At 34.1% G+C, this 24,414-nt stretch overlaps 1 protein-coding gene across 3 annotated transcripts in view; it reads left to right on the forward strand.

Moving 5' to 3' along the window:
• The window catches only part of LOC125668157 (titin-like), a 72,303-nt gene that overhangs the window by 16,031 nt on the left and 31,858 nt on the right, over positions 1-24,414 (forward strand). For all 3 annotated transcript variants that reach the window (XM_056164118.1, XM_056164120.1, XM_056164119.1), the window contains exons 6-7: positions 2,333-2,386; positions 8,340-8,393. In XM_056164118.1, coding sequence (XP_056020093.1) covers positions 2,333-2,386; positions 8,340-8,393 — 108 coding nt within the window. The remainder of the gene's footprint in view (positions 1-2,332; positions 2,387-8,339; positions 8,394-24,414) is intronic.

A 24,414-nucleotide genomic window follows, 5' to 3' on the forward strand; every position in this document is an offset into this window, starting at 1 on the left:
CTATTAGCAATAATAATTTCCCATGAAGCAGAATTCATTCAAAACTTTCGCCGTGAAAAATAGATAAATCAAAACTATCTTGCTGTGGCCTTCAATTCGACATTTAGATAGATTGACGACGTTTTATCTATTATCAATGATAATTTTCATTCATACACGTATGTCGATTCGAACTTGAAATAAAAGACACCATAGAGTCGTCCACTTCTGTTTCTTACTTAGATATTCTATTGAAAGTAAATATAAACGGTAAACTAACAACTCGAATTTATGACAAACGGGATGATTTCAACTTCTTCATCGTCAACTTCCCATATCTATGTAGCAATATTCCATTATCACCTGCATGTGGTGTTTATATCTCTCAACTGATTAGATACTTGTTCTGTGTATGATCAGTTTTTAAATCAAAGCAGGCTAACAAACAAGTTGATGGTGCAGGAATTGCAATAGTTTCGTTTAAAGTAAGAATTTCGCAAATTCTATTGTCATTATCACGATCTACTTTACCAATACAACATATCATCGGGTCAAATGCTGTTTTTAGAGGTTTCATACCGATTGTTAGGCCGTTCTTGGCTTACTGATTTGACTACGGATACCTGAGCAAGATATAGGGCTCACAGTAGGTGTGACCGGTCGACAGGGGAAGCTTGTATATGCATTTACATTCAATTCAAGTACTAGAAATGTCAGAATTCCTATATTGAAATAAATTTATTTTACTCTTGACTAATAAACATCTTTAAGGAATAAAATCGCATTTTGTTTCTAATAGTTTTCATCACTAAACTGTTCTGCATGTAAATGAAGAATGACGTTTGAAGCATTGTTATATCCTATCTTGAAACTGTCAGATAAATCATGTACTTGGTCTCTTATCAATGTAAGATATGCATGCTTTTATTCAAACATTTTAATGTTTAATTCATTTAGAAAGGTTAAAGATGATGAAAATGAAAAAATGTGCATATTACACACAAATCCGTTGTCTCAAGCTGCATACTGAGCTCTATATCGGGATTATTGAATTTGTGACAATTCATACATTACATAATTTTTACACCACCCCTGAAATATTTTACAATCACTCAGTGTTTATATATGATTGATAAACTTTTCCTCTATCTAAAATAAAAAGAAAAGTATGAAACTACAAGGAGAACATTTTTATTCTTTAATGACATTTTCCTTGAAAACTGGCCAACGATCGTCCTTTGTCATGCTTCCCTGAAAAATATCTGCCGATGACCCATATTTCGTTCTTATCAGTAGTAAGCTTATTTAAAGTCATACTTTAATTTGGGGTAAAACTCTATTATAGATTTTTTTGAATTTCTAAATTTTAGATTGTACTGGGGGATATTTCCTGTTATTTCCTTTGTAATAACAAATGTTCATAGCCTACATTTGAAACGCTTCCCACGGAAAATCAGAGACGATTTCCATATGTTTTCCTTATCAATTTGAAGTTATAAATACATGCTTTACCTTATGATAAAATTTGAATAAAATCTCTATTATATAAACGAATTAGGTATGTCACCCTTAATATGATTTTATTTGATTCACGTCATGAATACCGATATCCCTAATGAAAGGTGAAGATAACGAACAATGGTCAATCTCAACTCCTACAAGCAATACAAAATAGATAGTTGGGCAAACACGGACCCCAGGACACACCAGAGGTGGGATCAGGTGCCTAGGAGGAGTAAGCATCCCTTGTAGACCGGTCACACCCGCCGTGAAGACCTATATCCTGTTCAGGTAAACGGAGTTATCTGCAGTCAAACTCAGTGTGCCAAGAACGGCTTAACAATCGGTATGAAACACGTCAGACAGCATTTGACCCAATGATAGGTTGTATTGACGAACTCGATCGTTATAAGGACCATAGAATTTGCGAAATGCTGACTTCAATCGAGACTGTTGAAACCCCTGTACCATCAGCTTGTTTGTCAGTAGCTTACCTCGATTTAAAAACTGACTATACGCAGAACAAGCTCTTGCATATCCAATCATTGAGATATATAAACACCATATGCTGGTGACAATGGAATATTGCTACATAAATATGGGAAGTTGACGATGGAAAAGCTGAAATCATCCCGTTTGTCATACAGTTGAATTGTCAATTTGCCGTTAATGTCTACTTTTAATAAAATATCCAAGTATGAAACAGAAGTGTACTTAGATCAATATAGTTTCAGTTGAGGTGCATAGACGGAAGCAAAAATACTTTGCTTCCCATTTCTATTGATTCGTTGATTTTCCGAAATACCTTTCTATCCAATACATGTAATTTACCTATTATGATTTTCGCTTTCAGGTGGAATTGAAGAGATGGAGAACCTTCATAATGAAGGAGAAAGCGGAGATACACGTATGAGTGACACATGCGCAAACACACTTGCATATATATGTATATACTATATATATGAGTGTGCCCATACATGTATATAGGTAAAAAGATAAAAATAGAAACACGAAGACGTTTAGTAAAGCTTTAGCGCTTTCATTTCAAATCTTCAAAAGTTCTATATTTAGCAACATGACGACGTTGCGTCACAAACAGCGGAACATTAAAAGTAAACAAATTTAGACGTCATAATTTAGAAATTATATTCAAACATACCCTTAGACTTTGGGGGCGTTAAATATTGCATTAAGAAATATCCTAATATCCTAAACACTCAATTTTATCAGGATTTGTTTGGAGGGATAGAGGATAATACTCCAGAACAACTGTTTTGCCTTTGGACACAAACATTTTCTTCAAACCAAAGGTACGGCAATGGGCACAAAAGTACTTCCGACATATGCCACATTGACCTTGGGATACGTAGAAGAAAAAACGTCATCAACAAATAGTTATTCTATAGGGCGCGGAGGATGCAAACCTTACTAAGATCAAAATGGAAAAGATTTCTTGATGATTCTTTTCTTTTATGTTCTGACGACATGGATAGATTGACATTTTAGGGCAAATATCTAATTTACAATGGGAATCAGTTGTATAAAATAACCTTTTCTGGACGTGCTATCTATGAAAGGGATTCCAAAGATATAATTCCATTTGTACATACGCACAAACCGCGCAATAGGAACATCAACTCAATAGTTAATCAACTAAACAATTTCCTGAAAGAATACCAATCACCAACAAAATATACGAAGAAATAAAATTCATCAGCAACAAACTTCAACCGAAAAATCGAAAAAGAATATTACGTCTTCCATATCTTAATGACAATTACACAGTCACTAAGTGTGGGGATCCACGATGCGGGACCTGTCAATACATCACGGAAGGATCACAATACAACTTTAACGGACGGATATTTAAAGTCAATGCCAACATGTCGTACGATAGTAAAAATGTCCTATATGCCATACATGTTCTGGATACAAAACATGTATATTGGGGAAACAAGCAATCCGATTCGAGCTCGCGTGTGGGTACACAAACAGCATATCAACAACCCGGAATACAGACGAATTCAACGAAGTGACCATTTAGATGTTTGTGGACAATTACATTCAATATATTTCAATTTTACAAGCTTACGGTGGAAGTAATATCCAGAGATGTGAAAAGGAAAAACAGTTCATTAATATGTTCAAACCAAAACTCAATAATTCGGTTTAACTTTATCAAATTTCTATACATATGAAAATGTTCCTTTACAGTTTTCACGTATTTGACTTTAAACATTACGTTTTTTAACGTTCAGTGTCGTATGACGTCGAAATTTGTTTCCCCTCATTGCTTTATTATGATGTGTCAATGAACAATACATTTTAATCGTCAGTATCTCATGACGCTTATATTTGTTTAATTTTAACGTTCCGTTGTTTGAGACGTAATGCGCTATGCTACTAAATGTAAAGCTTCTAGAGATTTGAAATGAAAACGCTGAAGCTTTACTAAACGTCTTCGTTTTTCTTTATCTTTTTACCTATACTTCACCGATCATTGAAAAATGTAGTTCTCTCTCTCTCTCTCTCTCTCTCTCTCTCTCTCTCTCTCTCTCGCTATCTACTATATATAGGACTCCAAAATGCGATGACCAAGCCAAAGTGCGATGGTGTGACCCAATCCGACACGCTAAAGTGCGATAATCCACACCCATGCGTCAAAGTGCGCGGTGTAAGTTGAATGTGCCAAAGTGCGATGGTATGATACGCCAACATCCGATGGTACACATTAAAGGGAAACGCAACCCTAACCACTTTGTTGCTATTATGAATAAAGTATCACTGATATCGTTAATGAGAGTCTTTAACAACAACAATCCTTACTTAACGATTAAATCATACAGATCTATTATATATTTTGAATTACTTGCCGCTAAGAGAGCGGCCATTGATTATTTAATTTTTGACGTCAAACCGTTGGTTCCGGTTTATTTCATCAGCAGCATTGTAAACATGACAAGTCACGAACAGTTGTGTTTGGAATCGTATATATTTGAACTCATTCTTTCGCAAGAAGAAAATAAGAAAAGAAGACGTTCACTCGAGTCGCAGACAAGGCAGACTGTACACGTTTCTTCATACAGATATATCGCACTTCAACTTGTTATTATGCAAAAGATGGATCCCCAGTTTTCAGAGTCTTTTCTTTCCAGATGGCTTGTTTAGGTCAAGAATTTAAAAAAAATCACTTTTTACATATCTCCCTTTCGCATTAGTGCAATTAATTGCTTGACAAGAAGGTATCAACCTATTAGTTCGAAAAATATACCACATGCACATCTTTGATGATCTTGGAATCTCATCAAAACCTGAACAGACGATGTGACGTCACAATTATTGATTTTTGAGATCTTGAATACAAAAGAGTTCCACATCATGGCAGCCTTTATAGATGGCGGGAATTTCAATATATAACGTTTTCAAATTAGAGATGAAGCTTATCTAGGCCGTATATCAACAGAGTAGTATGACATTTTTTATAATACAATTAATTTTATTATCATGTAAATTTTTTAAAGTTGCCTTCCCCTTTAATACACCAAAGTGCAATTGAGTGACACGCCGAAGTCCGTTGGTTTGCAAAACTGATTGGTTTGGTACGAACTGTAGAAACGTGTGCTTCACCAAAATATCAATGTAAAATCCATATATTAATAATAACTTATTTTATTACCAATTAGTTATCGTGTTTTTAATCCAAACTTTTCCCTTTTTATTAGACAATTTAGCATTATATCATCCTCCTAGGAATTTATTATGCTTACATCACAAGTAATAAATTATAATGAATCAAAGCATGCTCGGACGATGTAGATATTTCAACAACAAATGTACTTTACTGTTCTCACAATCCTCAACAGTGTTAACATTGCCCTTGCTATTGGTTGATTCTTAAAGATTCTTAAAGATTGTCATAATAACGTGAGTCCCCCCATACCATCGCACTTTGGCTTGTCAGACAATCTCACTTTGGCGTGACCATGGTACTTTTGCGTCCATACCATGTGAAAAGAAGAGATAAGTTATTTGCAACGCAAATTTGAGCGCATATACCCTAAACTACACACTATAACTTAACAAGCACTGTTATAGTGTTCAAAATGTTTACCACTTTAATATCCTCAAGTTTGATTCTATTGTACTATTTTTATATCCGGAATTATCTATCGCAAGTTCATCAAACCATAACACATTGATAAGTAAAATACGAGGAGTGAATTCCATTTAAAAAAACCTGTATATCTATAGAAAAATGTGATGAAGTTGACCACTTGATAATATATTTTTTCTATGGAACAGTTGGAGTAAAAATCAAAATAAAATTTTTAATTCAAAGAACTAATAAGGCGTTGAAATACAAAACAACCAATTTGTTATCTAAATCTGCCGATTGTTTGACAGGCGATCGATTGGAGTGCTTATAAAATAGTTTCACGGTGTAGCGTTGTCCTACGTAGTACTTTCCCACATTCTCGACACTTCATTTTCAGATAATTATTTCTAATTCATAAAAGCTAGCCTGCAGATCCAAATCAAATGAAAATGCACCTAATAGGACGACAAAATGGACAAAGTATTGCGAATAATTTGAAAAATACGTTAGATCCGATGTTTTGAAATATTTTCATTCAACAATAGAGTTAGTGATATTCAAGATTTATAATAAATATATTGTATAACTAAATATGATATACATCGCATTCAATGTTTGGATACAAAATTTTTAGCTACCGGTACCTTTAACTTGTTTTTACAACGTTCTCTGCATGTTCGCAAAGTTATTTTCTACATGCAAAAATTAATATATTTCAGCTGTTCTGATAGTAGTAAATTGAATGAATTGAACCAATAAAGTAGATAGGCGGGGAAAACGTTCACTCCCACCCAAAATTAGATATTTCAAAATTTGTGGAAATTAATATCGCAAACTCTATGGTCGTTATAATGCTGTTATAGATTGCCAATACTGTACCACCTGTCATTGAGTCAAATATGTCCGACGTGTTCCATACCAATAGTTAGGCCGTTCTATATTCCCTGATTATAACTTCGACTTACTACATTTACTCATTATTTAAAGCTGTCTTATTAATCCTTGATATAAAGAATAAAACCATCAAAAAACGTAATGCTTTAAATCTTTCATGTATTTTCAGAAACTTTACAAAATAAATAATGTTACAAAATAAACAAACGTTAGTAAAATGAAAACTAAACATCTGAAAAGCTAAAGATAATGATTAGTAATCAATCTCATAGCTCCCATCGGAAATAAGATTTTAAGAGTTGGGCAAAAACGGACCCCCAGATATACCAGAGGTGAGATCAGGTACCTAGAAGGATTAAGCACCCCCTATCGACTGATCACACTCGCCGTGAGCCCTATATCTTGATCAAGTAAACGGGTTAATTCGTATTCAAAATCAGTTTGTAATGTGTCGAGTTCGTAAAAATCAATAGTTCTATTCATGAAAGGGGAAGATAACGAACAGTGATCAATCTCATACCTCTTATAAGCAATACAAATGGAGCGTTGGGCAAACACAGACCCCTGGATATACCAGAAGTGATATCAGGTGCCAAAGAGGAGTAAGTATCCCCTATCCACTGGTCACACTCGCCGTGAGCCTTATATCTTGATCAGATAAACGGATTCATTCGTAGTCAATATCAGCGTGTAAAGAACGACCTAACAATTGGTATGAAACATGTTAGACAGCATTTGACACAATGACAGGTTGTAATAATCGTAATAAAAACGGATACAAAATAGGTCTAAGCGTAAAGGACTAGGAAAACAGAACGCCTACATCTTGGAATCGTTTAGTTGTTCACGAAGCTATAAAACATCTTTCCCTCAACGGGCGTACATGTAGGATTGTTATTTCGGCACTTTGGGATTAACAAAGAAGGATGTTTAAAAAGCTAACATGACTGATCGCAATATGATTAATCTGAATTTTTGCATTGATTGATTAATTGTATCTTCTGTAACATCTCTCTCGAGAATTTTTCACTCATATGGAGACGTCACCAAGACCGGTGAAGGGCTTCAAATTTAGGCTTTTGCTCGGCACTTTCGGCCATTCAGCAGTGAGGGTTCTTTAACGTGTTACACCTACTGAGACGCGGAACATCCGTTTATAAGGTCATCTCCGAGGACCCGTAATATTCATACCTGATGCCGGGCCTTTGGCGATGGAAGTGTCACTACCTGTTTTAACGACTTAGGTCTGTCGCGGCCGGGATTCGAACACTGGCATTCTGTATGCAGGGCGAACGCTCTGATCTCTAGGCCACGGCGGTGATGATCTGAATTGTCGTGTGACATAACTTTAAAATACTTTAAATGGGTATCTTTTAATTATGAATTCAAATAGAAAGAAGGAGAAAGACAGAAAAACCTCCATTTTGTGATCAAGTCAAAATACAACGAAGAGGTAATGACAGTATTACACTCTCTTTCATTCCATCGAGGAATTTCTTTTTGGTAAACAAGTTCATATATTACCTTTAAAGTACTCTGTATAAACTTACTCGTTTTCGTTTAGTTTTCTTTCTGTTTTAGTGGGGGGGGGGTCTGTTTGGTCATATTTTGTTTCGATTTCGTTTTATACCTTAAAGGTAACTACTTTTAATTAACAAGACACGATTACAGAGTGACAATAAATGCTCTCATTTATGAAAATTCATTTCATCTCATTAATAACCATATACACAATATTATCCCGGTGATAGGTTGATCGCATCACGACAAACATCTTGAATCAATTATTCAAAATACAAACATATTAATCTTTTTTCTCATGTATATAATCCTTTGGAAGATTTCATTAGTTATTCTGTTTTCCATGTAGATATTCCATTGGAAGATTCCTCATCAGTGATCATGAAAGATGAAAAAAATGAAAGTAAGATACTTTTGCAAACTTTTGAAATTGTTGGTACGACTATTCTTATCAGAATTTATTCAAAATCGTCTATATCAGAAAAAAAATCTTCTTGTAGCCTTCAACTTGACATTTAAAATATATCAACGATGTTTAGCAATTAAGAATACTCATTTTCATTCATATGTCGATTCCATAAAATTTCGATAAAATTAAGGATTATCTCCCTTATGCATAGCTCTGATCCTTGGACGAATTTGGCTCCAGGTTTGTTTGTTTTTGGCACTCTAGTCTTCCTTTTACCTCTTACAAGTTTATTGTTATTTTAAATTTCGGCTTGAGCATCACTGGAGAGACATTATTTGTCGAAATGCGCATCTGGTGCATCAAAATTAGTACCGTATAAGTTTAACATATCCCAGGGAACTCGAAATAAAAGACACAACAGAGTCGTCCACTTCTGCTTCATACTTAGATATTTTATTGAAAGTAGATATTAACGGCAAACTAACAACTCAACTTCCACACCTGCATCATATTTGGATATATTATTGAACATAGATATTAATAGCAAACTACCAATTCACTTTAATGAGAAACGAGTCGACCTCTCCATCGTCAGCTTCCAACATTTGTGTAGCAAGATACCATTTTCGCCTGCATATGGTGTTTATATCTCTCAACTGATTCGAAAAGCGAGAACACAATCTGTGTGTGATCATTGATTCAATGAAGGCAGGCTACTGACAAACACGGTGAAGTCTCATTTAAAGTCAACATTTCGCAAATTCTATGGTTGTTTTGATTATCTATTCTACAAATACAACGGGTCATCATGTCGAACGGTGTCTGGGTTTTCGTGGGAATTGTTAGGGCGGCCTTTCTTTCCATACTGATTTTCACTACCGATTACTTCGTGTAACTGATCATGATATAGGGCTCACGATGGCTGTGACAGATTGACAGTAAATACTTAGCCTCCATGGTACCTGATCCCACCTCTCTTACATGTATATTCAGAAGTCCGTGTTTGCCCAGTTCTCTATTTTGTATTCCTTATAGTCGTTATGAGATTGATAACTGTTTCTTATCTTCACATTTTCATTGATCAATTGCAAAACCAATAATACGCAGAAAATAAGTGAATATCTGTGCAATTCTTTATCTCTAGATATAATCCAAAATCAATATATCTCGAAAGAATTATGAATTTCAATAAAACTCCCGGGATTTGCCAAATAATCTCTGTATACTAGAGAGGAGATTACATACAATGATCAATCTCTTGAATTCTATATAGAACAAAAATATAAGAGTAGGACAAGCACTGACTCAGTAATAATAATTCAGACACTTTGTATCTGAATTAATTTTTAAACACACGTATTATCATTTTATATCCAAAGATCCAGTTTCGTTTGTCAAAAATCCTATCCTCAATTGCTAGGGCTTTGACTACAGATTAATTATCTACTTATCATGATATTGGGCTTACATCGACTGTGACCAGTTAAGAAAGGATCCTTACTCCCAAATGTCTTATCCCACCTATGATGTGTCCAGTGTTCTGTACTGGGGGGGGGGGGGGTATTTGCCATCTTCTGAATTTTGTATTCTTTGTAGGAATATTCACTAATTTTCAAGAATCCATACAAGACAGTAAGCTAGCAGTAATTCTGGAGAACAGTTCTCAATATCAAAAACTATTTAACTTACGTAGATAGAAAGCGAGGTGGTTAAAGGCTTTAGTATAACGATAAGATACTAGTATTTATTCTATTCCTAAGTCATGAAGAATCAATGATGAATTACCTGTTTGATATTTTAAGTTGAAGACTGTGCCATAGGCGATGACTTTCGAAAACATTTCAAGCAATACATTGAAGAGTAGAGGCATGCCCAATATCACAAATAATCATTGTTGGAGAGAATGAAGTAGGGAAAACTAATATTTCCTATCGACTTCAAAGAAGAGGTCAGGAAGAAATAGATCAAATGCGATCAACGAAAGGGGTCGAGTGTATGTAGACATTGATATCATCTGTAAAGTAATATAAATTCATCAAGGAATCTTGCATTTAATAATATGACTGAATAAGAAACTGTAGAGAATTTATTTGAAGTGTGATGCGAATACATGGTCTATAATGTGTATTACAAACATGGCTTTATTCAAAACCTTCTACATGAAAGTATATATGTCTATGGCCTTTAACTCGACAGTTACATATATCGACGACGTTAAATTTGTCAACAATATTTCTTTTCATTCATATCTCGATTCCATATATCCCTGTAAAATCTAGATGAAAGACACCATGAACTCTGTTACATCTGATTTGTACTTAGATATTTTATTGAAAATGGATATCATCGGCAATCTAGCGACTCAACTTTATGATAACGCAATGATTTCAGCTTATCCACCGTCAACAACCCATATTTATGCAGCAATATTCCATTATCACCTGTATATCGTATCTATATCTCTCAACCGATTCGATACTCTTGAGGTTGTTCTGAGTATGACCAGTTTTTGAATTGAGACAGACAAGTTTTTTTTAATATTATTTAAACATATATGTATATATATATATATATATATATATATATATATATATATATATATATATATATAAGCACTGAAAAGGCCACGACACTGTTGGTTATTCAAAACTCAAATTTTCGACGCAACCCGCGTCTTTATCAAGAGACATATATTACATAAACAAATACCACGCAAAATCGACAAGTATCGATAAACTACATTGGTGACAAGAGTGATACACTGTTGTATTGAAAGCGTGTTTACTGACTATGGTTCAGAGAGTTTGTACCATGGTCGGGTCGGGATGAAAATAGAAGTAAAATAGAAGTTTTAAATAATCAACAGTGTCGTGGCCTTTTCAGTGCTTTTATAAATTTCTTTACTGGACTTGTATCTTCTCAGATCCGACACTTTAAGAAAGTAGCGTGTTGTTGGGTTTGTGTGTTATATATATATATATATATATATATATATATATATATATATATATATATATATATTCTGCAAAGAAACTTGTACAAAACGTTTATAAGAAGCTACCAAATGTATAAGGAGAGAGAGAGAGAGAGAGATATGCATACAGTCATTATCTAATATATTAAAGGTACATATATATTGACCTTATTTTTTTTAAAGAAAACAAAACAAACACTTAATGAAATAATTGATTCCAGCGGTTCCAGCAGTTGTCAAACAAATCTTTTTCACCATTTTTATATGCAATATGTCTTTGAGTTTCATAAAATGTATTCATTAGCGATATCGCAACATTTACATTCAGTGCCTTCCCTTTACATCGCATAGTATAGATATAATATTTCAGCCAAAGAATAAGATTATTTTGTATAGTTTTCTTTTCATCCAAAAATCCAAAAATAAAATTAGTTTTTGTTATTGATATTTGAAGATTGGTCTTATGTTCAAAACAAACTTCAAATTATCTTAAGAAATGCTGAACACTATCACATTCCCAAAACAAATGTTCAATTGTTTCTTCTTCTATCTGACAGAATTTACAATTCTTATCATCAATAATTTTGATTTTGAATAAGTATGAGTTTGAAGCTAAAATTTTGTTCCGAATTCTGTATTGAAACCATTGTAGTTTACAAGTACTTGTAACTTTAAAGGGCAATCTGAAAATCATGTTCCATTCTGTGTCATTTAATTCAAATATTTCATTCCACTTTCTTTTATCAGTAGGTTCTGTGCAGTTTTGATTGGAAAGAGTAAAAAATTGTCTTGATTTTTTGCATCGTAGAAGAGTATATATACTCGATATGATCAGAGGGTTTGTTAATTTAATTAATTTTTTATCAAACTTGACTTTTTCATCCATGATTTATTAGCATTTATGACACTCATATATTCTAAAACATTAATTTTCATTCACAAGAAAGTTAAAATTGTAAAATATTTGAGTAGATACTGTTACTGTAAATGGATTTTGTTTATGCTGTAGCTAAATCCAAGAATCAAATACATCAACCCAAAATTTGTTTTTCAGCGATATCTTTATCTTTTTATGTATTCTATTCCACATGTAGTAACTTTATTAAGATCTAAATTTGGTATGAAATTATGAAAACACCTATCTGAAAAAAAGGAGTTGTCTCATCCAAAACAATTTTGAAGAGGTTATAAAAGCCTTTACATTGATCCTTTTTAACCCACCATCCTCATATTACTTTACGATTACCTCTTTTTTAAATTATATGTTGAGAATGGCTCCACAAGAAAGAAAAGAATAGTTTATCTAATTCTTTACAATAGCTGTCATCTGGATTTGGAATTGCCATAAAAATATGATTTGATAGAGGAAAGACGAGAATTTTGATAACAGTAATTTTTCCTATTGATGTCAAATGTCTTTTCTCCCATTGATTTAATATTGATTTTATTCTGCTTAGCTTTGGCTGATAATTTAGTTTTGACACGTTCTGTAACTCTACATCAAAATTAATTCCAAGTAGAGTAAACTTACAAGTCCCCCAATTCAGATGAAAGTCTTTAGAAAGGGTATCATGACTATATTTTTTTTTATCCAATCCATAATGTATTGGTTTTTGAAAAAATAACTTTTAGTCCTGACATTTCAGAGAAGTGTTGCAATACTTTTATTGTTTCTAAAAGAAATCCTTGCTACCATCAAGTATAATTGATGTATCATCGGCTAGTTGTGAAATTTTCTTTTCATTATTATTCATAGTTATACCTTTAATACTTTTATTTTCTCTTATTTGAATAGCTAAAATTTCTGCACAAAGAAGAAAAATATAAGGTGATAAACGATCACCTTGTCTACATCCTCTTTGAATGTTGAAAGATGCCGATAGATTGCCACCTTGGTCAATAGTAGATATGATGTTATGATGGAATAATTTCACCATTTATGAATATCAGGTCCAAACTTTAAATAAGTTAAGGTCTTTTGTATAAAATTCCATGAGAAGGTATCGAAGGCTTTCTCAAAGTCAATAAGTAGTAAAAGACTTGGGATTTCTTCTTCTTCAGTATACTGCATAATATCATAAATTAGTCCAGTATTTTCTCCTATATACCTATTAGAAATGAAGCCAGTTTTATCAGGATTAATAAGTTTATCCAAGTAAATCTTTAATCTATTTGCAATGGTACCAGAAGCTATTTTATATATAGTGTTAAGAAGTGTAATTGGACGTCAGTTTTTAAGATTTGTCTCCTTTAGGTAAAAATGTAATAATTCCATGCCTCTGTGTTATTGACAGAGTGCCATTTTCATATGCATAGTTGATAAACCTTACAACAAATGTACCAAGGTATTTCCAAAAAACCTTAAAAAAAACTCAGCTGAGAACCCACCAGAGCCTGTTGATTTATTTGCTTTCATTTTACTTATTGTTGTAGAAGCCCCTTCAATGTAATTTTACCTTCTATAAGCATAGATGGATAACTTGGGAATATCTTCATACTTTAATTCAGAATTTAAGTCAACTATGTTTATTTCCTGATTAGGACTTCAACATTTTATTAATCAATTTACCCTCAATGCTAATTGCTTTATAAGTATGGTGGATTTAGGTATTTAATGATCAGAGGCGCGTGCGGGAAAAAAATCTGAGAGACAAGAGGTCTGTTGGCTGCTATTAGGTCCCCTGTTCACTCTGATGGAGGACCAGGTGACAAAGCCCCCGAAACGCCCCGTGTTTAACTACTTGATGAAATCTGGTGTAAAACTACAAGAATATTCAAGTACACAAGTTGCAATCTAATTTGGCAATGAATAATGTTTCAGTTTTCATATCTTATTCAATCTTCTTTCATAACGTTGTTTGTTCCTGCGTCTAGCATCTATATCATTGACAGACTCGGGTGTCGTCCGTATTTTCTTCTCTGAACCTCCTCGTTATAAATGTTATAGCACTTGTAAACTTAATATAAAATGTTTTGATTTTAAAACGATTTACTTTAAGTTCTGCTGCAATATATATATATATATATATATATATATATATATATATATATATACTTTATATATTTGTTACTTATTATTATCTTTTATAAATTATGCATGGTTAAAATAGACTCTCTCTGGGTACGAGTTAGCTTTACTATTTGTCAACGTAATTGGGTTAACTCGTTCCACTTGAGATTAATTAAGTTTATTGTTTTTCTTTTCGGACATTTTGGATCAGCTCTTTGGACGAATAAGGCATGTCCTAATTCGCTCCACTTTAAACATTGATTGGCAAGCCTAAAGACCAAAAACATGTAGTCTGCGTTGTAAATACGTTTGTAGATTAGTGTAGTTGTAGTGCTAGATGTATTTATATGTAGTTTTTGTTATTATATGAGCTCTGTTGATATTGACCACATTATGTAATTCTTTACGTTTGTCCTGATGAAGGGACGGGGCGTCCCGAAAATTTGACAATCTCGTTCGTGTCGTTGGTCATTTGAGTGTTTTATATATATATATATATATATATATATATATATATATATATATATTAAAGCACTGAAAAGGCCACGACACTGTTGGTTATTTAAAACTCAAATTTTTATCTTTATCAAGAGACATATATTACATAAACACATAACACGAAAAAACGACAAGTTTCAATAATCTACATTGATAACAAAAGCGACAAACTGTTGTACTGAGTGATAAAAATGGTGGTTTTGTTATAAAGCGTGTTTACTGACGATGGTGTAGAGAGTTTGTACCATGGTCGGGTCGGGATGAATATAGAATCATTCTTGAAAATTACAGAAATCAGATAAATTTAGAGGAGAAACTTCCAAAACAATGTGATTATGAAAGAAAATGGTGGGAAGATAATGATATGGAGTGATTACGTTCAAAACAATATTTGATAGTCCGTAGCATTGATGATTCGTATATGGTAAACAGTGCTGACAACGAAAAATAAAATGATTGCCAGAGGAACACGATTAAACAACAAACAGTGTCAATCAAAAGACACAGATCTAGCATTAAAATCAACAATCCAAAAGGTGAATGGGAGAGAAGTCTAAGGAAAAAGATACGGTATTATATTTCAAGCTAATATATTTTTCAAGGTCAAACAAATTAAAGCCACAATCTAGAATTTCTGATATCGCAACATAAACAGCTATGGGAATCCAAACTTATGTTAATTTAGAATAATGTTTTACCATAGTTTAAAAGCCGCAATGTCGAGACTGAAATATGAGAGAGAGAGAGAGGGGGGGGGGCTATATAAGTTCATAATTGTAATGATTTCTTATGATGTTCTAACATAATTAGGAAGTATTAAAGGACAATTGAACCTGTGTATATATCCTTAGGGCTATTAAATTGTGATGAACAGTCATCAACATTGATTCACTAATTTAAACAGCCTTGCCAGGAACTTCAACTGTATTTCCAACGTAACAAATGACAATATTTTAGTGTAGAGTAATTGAATGTAATTGAAAAAGTAACTATAATTACACCACCAAATTTAGCTGTAATCGATTAAATTACAATTACAAGTAATTGAAAATAGCTTCGATTACAGATTACTGTTGATTACTTGAAACAAGAGGCCCACAGGCCTTATCGGTCACCTGAATACTAGTGAAAAAGTATCACTACTTCCATGGGCAATGAAATCTAGAAAAAAAAATTGAATGATAGTTATCAAGAAGGAGTTAAAATGTCTCTTGTTCGCACATTTAATAACTGACCATTTTGGCCCCACCCTGATACCAAAACCCCTACCCCTGGGATCATCAAATTTACAATTTTGGTAAAGGACTACCTGCTCTTTTTAAATATCTATTTAGTGTCAATATAGTATCAACCACACTAAAGAAGATGTTATACACATAAGTGTTTTACCCATAAACACTATACCAAGTTTGACCCCGCCCTGGTGTCAAAACCCCTACCCCGGGGATCATGAAGTTTACAATTTTGGTAGAGGCCTTCCTGCTCTACACCACCATGCATTTAGTTTTTCTTACATAGTTATTTCGGATATCAAACATTTCGGTTGAGCATCACTGAAGAGACATTATTTGTCGAAATGCGCATCTGGTGCATCAAAATTGGTACCGTGTAAGTTTTACATGTGTGTGGTTCTTGAGAAAATGATTTTTCAAAATTTGTCAATTTTGGGCAGTTTTTGCCACGCCCCTAGGGCCCCAGGGAAGCTGGAGTCCTGAAATTTACAATTTACGTCTCCCTTGTCCCAGTGATGCTTCATACCAAATTTGAAAAAAAAATTGTACTGGTAGTTATTAAGAAGAAGTTAAAAATGTTCCATTATTGACGGACGACGCACGACGACTGACGAAAACCAATTGCAATAGGTCACCTGAGTTAGTGTGTGTAGGATGACATGATTTGAAATTCAAATATTGGTGTGTATCCGTATTTTTGTAAAATATATCAGTTAGGATGTTGGTTTCATGTTTTATCACCTTGATGTCCAAAACGGGAATCGAAGTATCACTGTATTCCATGGTAAACTGGATATTTGGATTGAGCGTATTCAACAAATTGTGAAACTTGATCAGCTCTTCTTCGGATTTTTCCCAAAATATAAAACAGTCATCTAGATATCTTTTCCATGAATTCCTCAGATTTTGTCCAAGCTCTTGACTCATTTCCTCATCGACTTTTCGATATAACATTTCTTCGAAATATCCCATTACTAAAATGCTGTATGCAGGGGCCATTTTAGTTCCCATATCTGTTCCTTTGATTTGTTTGTAGAATTCGCCATCAAAATGAAATGTGCTGGTTTCCAAAATGAATTTTATGGAATCTGTAATACATTCCATTGACAAATTTCTTAGGATAAGTTTCGGGTGTTTTTCTATCCAATATTTGAATTTCAAATCATGTCATCCTACACACACTAAAAGGAATATCCCGTACAAATTGGCCAGAAGGATTTACACTATTGTTAAAGATGAAAATACTAAAGACCAAAGACTGGCGGAATTGAAAATATTTCTTACTGCGCAGAATTATCCGGAAACACTCATTCTTTCAGCCATAAATGAAGCAAAGAAAATTCCAAAGCATACACTTAGAACAACAAGAGAAAAAGAACACGATCCTTTCCTAATACCATTTATGACAACTTACAATACAAAACATGTAAATATCTTTCAGGAAGCTAAGAAGAATTTTACAGTTATCGAGCGTGATTTAGAACTTCAAAAAAATTATTCCCAAATCCGACCTACTTCACAGCCAAAGACAACCATCTAACTTGAAAAAATTATTAACAAAAGCTAAATTCAATTCAACGCCTAAAAAATACGCAGTTTCTACATTTGGTGACCCAAGGTGTGGTACATGTCCCTTTCTAAAAACAGGACCTTCTATTACTGACCTGTTTTTATATTCATATGAAGCAGAATTTATTCAAAACTTCTTCGTGAGAACAAAACATCTCTCGCTGTGACCTTCAATTCGACTTTTAGATATATCGATGACGTTTTGTCTATTAACAATGATAGCTTTCATTCATATGTCGATTTGATATATCCCTGTGAGCTCGAAATAAAGGACACCACAGAGTCGTCCACTTCTGCTTCATACTTAGATATTTTATTGAAAGTAGACATTAATGGCAAACTGACAACTCAACTGTATGACAAACGCTATGATTTCAGCTTCTCCATCGACAACTTCCCACATTTATGTAGCAATATTCCATTATCACCTGCATATGGTGTTTATATATCTCAACTGATTCGATATGCAAGAGCTTGTTCTGTGTATGGTCTGTTTTTAAATCGAGGTAAGCTACTGACAAACACGTTGATGGTACAGGGGTTTCAACAGTCTCGATTGAAGTCAGCATTTCGCAAATTCTATGGTCGTTATAACAATCTAGTTCGTCAATACAACCTGGGTCAAACGCTGTCTGGCGTGTTTCATACCGATTGTTAAGCCGTTCTTGGCACACTGATTTTGACTGCGGATAACTTCGTTTACCTGATCAGGATATAGGGCTCACGGCGGGTGTGACCGGTCAACAGGGGATGTTTACTCCTCCTAGGCACCTGATCCCACCTTTGGTGTGTCCAGGGGTCCGTGTTTGCCCAACTATCTATTTTGTATTGCTTATAGGAGTTATGAGATTGATCACTGTTCGTTATCTTCACCTTGCATTTAACTATCGAGTTTGTATCTCTGCTGGTGGACAGTCTGTCCCCGAGGATACTTGTCGCTCGATATATGTTCCTTCATGAATATACACAATAACGAAACAATACTGGCTGACACGTCGCCCAGTATAAAAAGGTGTCACTCTGTGGAGTCTATAAGGGACACAGACTCCTACAGATCGGCTGGTGTCCCTCGGATTATCCTTCGAGATATCAAACATTTGTCGTATGTACAATCGTCAGATTGTCAGCTTTGGTACAGAAACCAAAATTCTTATACCCAAATTAAAGACTGTCATGTTCCTTTAAGAGATATATTTGATAATTCCTTTTCAGACCCCATGTGATCAACCTCAAACTGTTCTGCAAAATATTGCAAAACTTGTGATATACTGATCACTAATAATTCATTTAGTAGTGATCTAACTGGACGTAGTTTCTGTACCAAAACGTTTGATAATCTGACTTGTAAATCTTCTAACGTTGTCTACGCCATTGAGTGTAACCTGTGTGGCTTAATTTATGTGGGAGAAACCAAGGGTTCACTTAATAAAAGAATATCGGGGCACAGATTTCAAATTAATAATGGTGGTAACCAACTTCTTTACAAGCATTTTCATCCACCGGACCACTCTATCTTGTCCATGAGGGTAAGGGTTTTAGAAAAAAAATTACCATCACACAAACAATCCTATATTAAGCACCCCTTTTCGTAGACAACGAGAAGATCACTGGATCAGGACCCTAGGCACTGCATTTCCATATGAATGCAATGATAATGTATATGATGTGGGGAATTTGACTAGTCCACAAGGAAATAACGTGAATGTGATGGGACTCTTTCCCAATACCCAAAGACGAAAACGCAGTCATGGACATCGTTCATATAAAAGACCAAGAATAAATTATGTCACGTTTGATTCACTTTTGCCTTACGTCAACGGACAATTAGGTCCACATCATATCCGTACAAAACTTTACTCTATTCCATTGAGAGTTTTACACACGTTTTTTGAAGAAGCTATGGCTAGTCTATACTTGGATTTTTCAACACCTGAATATAGACTGAACTCTATGATTATGGATGTTGCCTATCACAGGCTCTATAAACCAGCACGGACCATGGATGATATTCCTTCCAAATCATGCTGCAAGTTCCTTGGGCTCAAATTTACAAACAAAGGAATAGATGCCGTCAACATAAGCAACATTCTTCGTCATAAAAGGGTTCAGTCGTGTATTCCAACTTATTTCAAGTTTAAGTCTACACCCTGTATTTCCTACAGCTATACTTCTACTATTGCATCCAAACTTTATAATTATAAACAAACTTTGCAGTGCTTAGATATAGACCATCTTATACGTAATCCACCAACATGTTCTTGTTCTTCATCTTCTTTCAACTATAGTCCAGCTGGACATGTCATTACTGGTGATGTTGATATAGTTGAAAATGAGGACCTCAAATCACTTATTCTTAAAGGTCCTAAATACAGAGAACCTCGGTCTTTTAATTGGCGACAGAACTTCATCTCTATAAGGAGTTCTGTCGAAGATTATGCCAGACGATGGGCTAAATATGAAAAAGAAGAACTTGATACATTGTCAGAATGGGTTAAAAGCATAAGAGGGATATTAAAATCCCGCATTAGACACATGAGAAGAAAAGTACGTACCATCTATCCTTCTGTGTTTAGTAAACCAGAAGTGATAAAAGAATTACATAGGTTACATGAGGAATATGTTTTGGTTCCAGCTGACAAAGCTAGTAACAACATTGTCTTTGTTTGTAAGGCTCATTATTACAACTGTATTTTAAACGAACTTGGCATTAATTCCACTTTTGGTAATCATACTTATACTCCAACTGCCCTTTCAAAAGATGAAATTCTTCAAAACCATGCTTCAGTTTTAGACACATTTAATATTCCAGTCAATGGGTCGAATGAATATGAGTTACCGTACCTATACTGGATTCCTAAACTACATAAAAACCCTTACAAACAAAGATACATTGCTGGATCCAGTAAGTGCTCTACCAAGCCCCTATCTTTGCTCCTCACGAAAATGTTAACAGCTGTGAAGGAGAAACTTCAAACTTACTGTGCAACTACATATGCCAGAAGTGGTGTTAATCAAATGTGGATTCTAAAAAATTCTAAAGAACTTTTAGTAAACTTGAAATCACAGAATTTTTCCCAAATCAATAGCATTAAAACCTATGACTTTTCAACACTATACACGACCATTCCTCACGATAAATTAAAGACTAGACTTTTTGACATCATAGACAGTTGCTTCTTCAACAAAAACGGAAATATTCATATCTAGTGATCAGTCATTCAAAAACTTACTTTGTTAAACACCACTCCGATTCCACGCACAAGTACTCTGAAGTTGAAATAAAAAAATATGCTAGAGTTGCTCATTGACAACATCTTCGTGGTCTTTGGTGATCAGGTCTTCCAACAGTCTGTTGGAATTCCAAAATGGACTGATGCAGAGAGAAAGAGCACAGAAAAATCCTAGATGCGTCGTTTGAAATCATTCCGTCTAAGTGGAATGAATAATTTGAATGATTTCACGCGCATGAATTCAGGTTAAATCCTTAGCTAAAATCAGTTTCCACAGCCTAATTGCGAAAATTCACCCGATAAGATATCTTATTTTGTATGATTGATATAAATACAATTCGGTTCCCTCGTTTCAAGGCTCTGACCTTGAGTTCCTTAATTTGGCCATAACGAGGACTCCCAAATTTGCGATTATTGTTTGACCTTCAATACTTCCTAATTATGTTAGAACATCATAAGAAATCATTACAATTATGAACTTATATAGCTCTCTCTCTCTCTCTTTTCCTTTCATATTCTAATCTCGACATTGCGGCTTTTATTCTTTTTTAACAAATAAGGGGGGGGGGAGTGATAATAAAAAGAAAAAAAATGTCTTGACCTTGAAGACTAGTATATGATTATTATATCATCTTGAGACCTCTAAACTATGGTAAAACATTATTCTGAATTAACATAAGTTCGGATTTTCATAGCTGTTTATGTTGCAATATTAGAATTTCTAGAATGCGGCTTTAATTTGTCTGACCTTGAAAAATATATTAGCTTGAAAAATGATACAGTATCTTTTCCTTAGACTTCTCTCCCACTCACCTCTTCAATTGTTGGTTTTAATGCGAGATTCATGTGTCTATTAATTGACTTTGTTGATTTTCTTGTTTAATCGTGTTCTTCTGGCAATCATATTATTTTTCGTTGTCGGCACTGTTAACCATATCCGAATCAACAATGGTACGGACTACCAAGTATTGTTTTGAACTTAATCACTCCATAAGAAGATATACAAGAAGTAAATTATCTATATACAGTTCCCAAAACATTTCATGTATACTTTATAGGATTAGGGGCTATAATGTATGCAGACAACCGAACCAGAAGAAACACATTCTTTATTACATATACAAAAAAAACACTTTCGTTATATAGTTTCATTGTTTACAATGTGAAAAAACCTGGACGAGAGATAAATCAGTACATACACGTTACAGATAACTTGAATGTTTATGGTAATTCATGTAAACTTCCGGAGATTTTCAAGCTAAAATTATTAATATCAACCGTTTATGCAAAATGCAAAATCCGTATGGCTTCAATTTATCTTAAGAGTCTACGTTCCATACAAAATATGGTCCACTGCATAAATATTTTCGCCTCTGAAGTCTGTTTCGCTGTCTTGTTTCAAAGCCCTCTTGATCAATAACTTGAAGCAACAATCGAACACTCCTGATTCACAACAAAACCATTCTTGATACACTTCAAGTGTAACAGTTTATATCCTTGTAACTGACCTGATTTATCAACTTGTTCCGTTATAAACATAGTCACATCAAGAAATTTCTTTGTGGTTAAATCCTAACTTGAAATAAAACTTCACAAGCACGACATACTTGTTGTTTGGTGAAATTATGTCATTCATACGGCTGAATTATGTCTTAATAACGACTTATTATCTCGTTATTACGACTTAGTATCTCGTTCGTACGACTTATTATCTCATAATTACGACATATTATCTCGTTATTACGACTTATTATGTCGTAGGCACAACTTAGTATCTCGTTATGTCGTTCGCACGACTTATTATCTCGTTATTTCGACTTACTATGTCGTTTGTACGACTTATTATCTCGTCCATACGACTTAGTATCTCGTCCATATGACTTATTATTTCGTTCGTATGATTTAGTATCGCGTTATTACGACTTGTTATCTCGTTATTTCGACATATTATCTCGTTATCACGATTTAGTATCTCGTAATGATGACTTATTATTTCGTTCGTACGACTTAGTGTTTCTCGTACATACGAGTTATTATGTCGTTCATACGACTTAAAGGCCACAGCACATGTTTTCAAAGTATACAACATTACATGCATTTCGTCTTCTTTATGCTTATAGTAATTAATTCTAATAGTTCGTTCGCCGAAATTTTGCGATAATTAACCACAATACAGACTTGAATCTAAGCCCTGATTTCAAAAAGCTTAGTTAATTAGGTAGGTAGTCAAGTGGTACAGTGACGTCACATGCGCCCTTCGGACTGTGAAAGTACTTTGAGATATTGTTAAAAACTCAACTTTTAGGGGCCTACTTTATTTACCATGGGCAACATTTAAATCGATGTTGACAAATTGACCGAGTTTTATATGTGTTCGCCACCAGTGCACACATATAACGATGTAAATACCCAAATATAGCGAGTAAAGCGCGTATGAAATCGGCAATATTGCGAGTAAATAATGTTTATATGGGTCGCTGTCTACAAACTGTTTGGTAATGTTATTCCTTTATATATCTGTAATTGGCGCTGTTTTTCTAAAATAAACAGTGCAATTATTATTTATTTTTGGATTAGACATATTATGATACGTTAAATTGTTGACAACTAGGCCCTATGCCAAGCTATTGTCACGAGTGCATTTCGGAAAGACAGAAGGGGAAAAAAATACACACACAAATAAATGAAAATACTCAAATTTGAAGTGGTAATCACATTATTTTATTTTGATAAAGCAATCTTATTACTATTTTTGAATTGTGATATGCACGTCTTTAGGAAGTACGAAGTGGGAGCACGGCGTTATAGCCTACTGACGCACTCAAGATGCTACGAGTTCAATAAGGAAATAATTTTATAATTCAATTTAAAGTTAGGAAATACAATATTCTATTATTTGTATAATTAAAAGTTCAATCATTTTGTATCTTTAATTTTGTGTGTGTGTGTGTGTGTGTGTGTGTGTGTGTGTGTGTGTGTGTGTGTGTGTGTGTGTGTGTGTGTGTGTGTGTGAGTAAATCTACCAGTTGGTAGTAGTTACATTATATCGTCGATATATGTTGATATGTTGTTACAAGGTTTAGGTCAGTTGATCCGAGTGTGTATTGAATTTGAAGAGCAAAACAGAATGTATGCTATAGGCCTACCGGTGCTTATAGCTTCGACATATCCATTTTCTCGCAGTTTATCAGGGTCTCTTTCCAAACGGTTTTTGAAAAGGTGACTGTGTGTGTTTTTTAAGGTAAAGTTCTTGCTCCAACAAAAAATTATCCACGTCTTTTTTCTCGTACCTTCCTTCGCAAAATTGAAAAATACTCAGTCTAAATCCTTTCTACCGACAACTAGTACACCCGAGCACGGCACAACACATCTTAATGCATTATCATTTACAAGCCGTTAACGTGATAATTGGTTTTTTGTCGATTAAATCTAATCTGTTTATGAAATGGCTAATAGATGTTTTCAAACCCGAGGGCGCATATGACGTCACACATAATGGCAC

Source organism: Ostrea edulis, chromosome 4 (assembly GCF_947568905.1).
Source record: "Ostrea edulis chromosome 4, xbOstEdul1.1, whole genome shotgun sequence".
NCBI classification, from domain to species: Eukaryota; Metazoa; Mollusca; class Bivalvia; order Ostreida; family Ostreidae; genus Ostrea; species Ostrea edulis.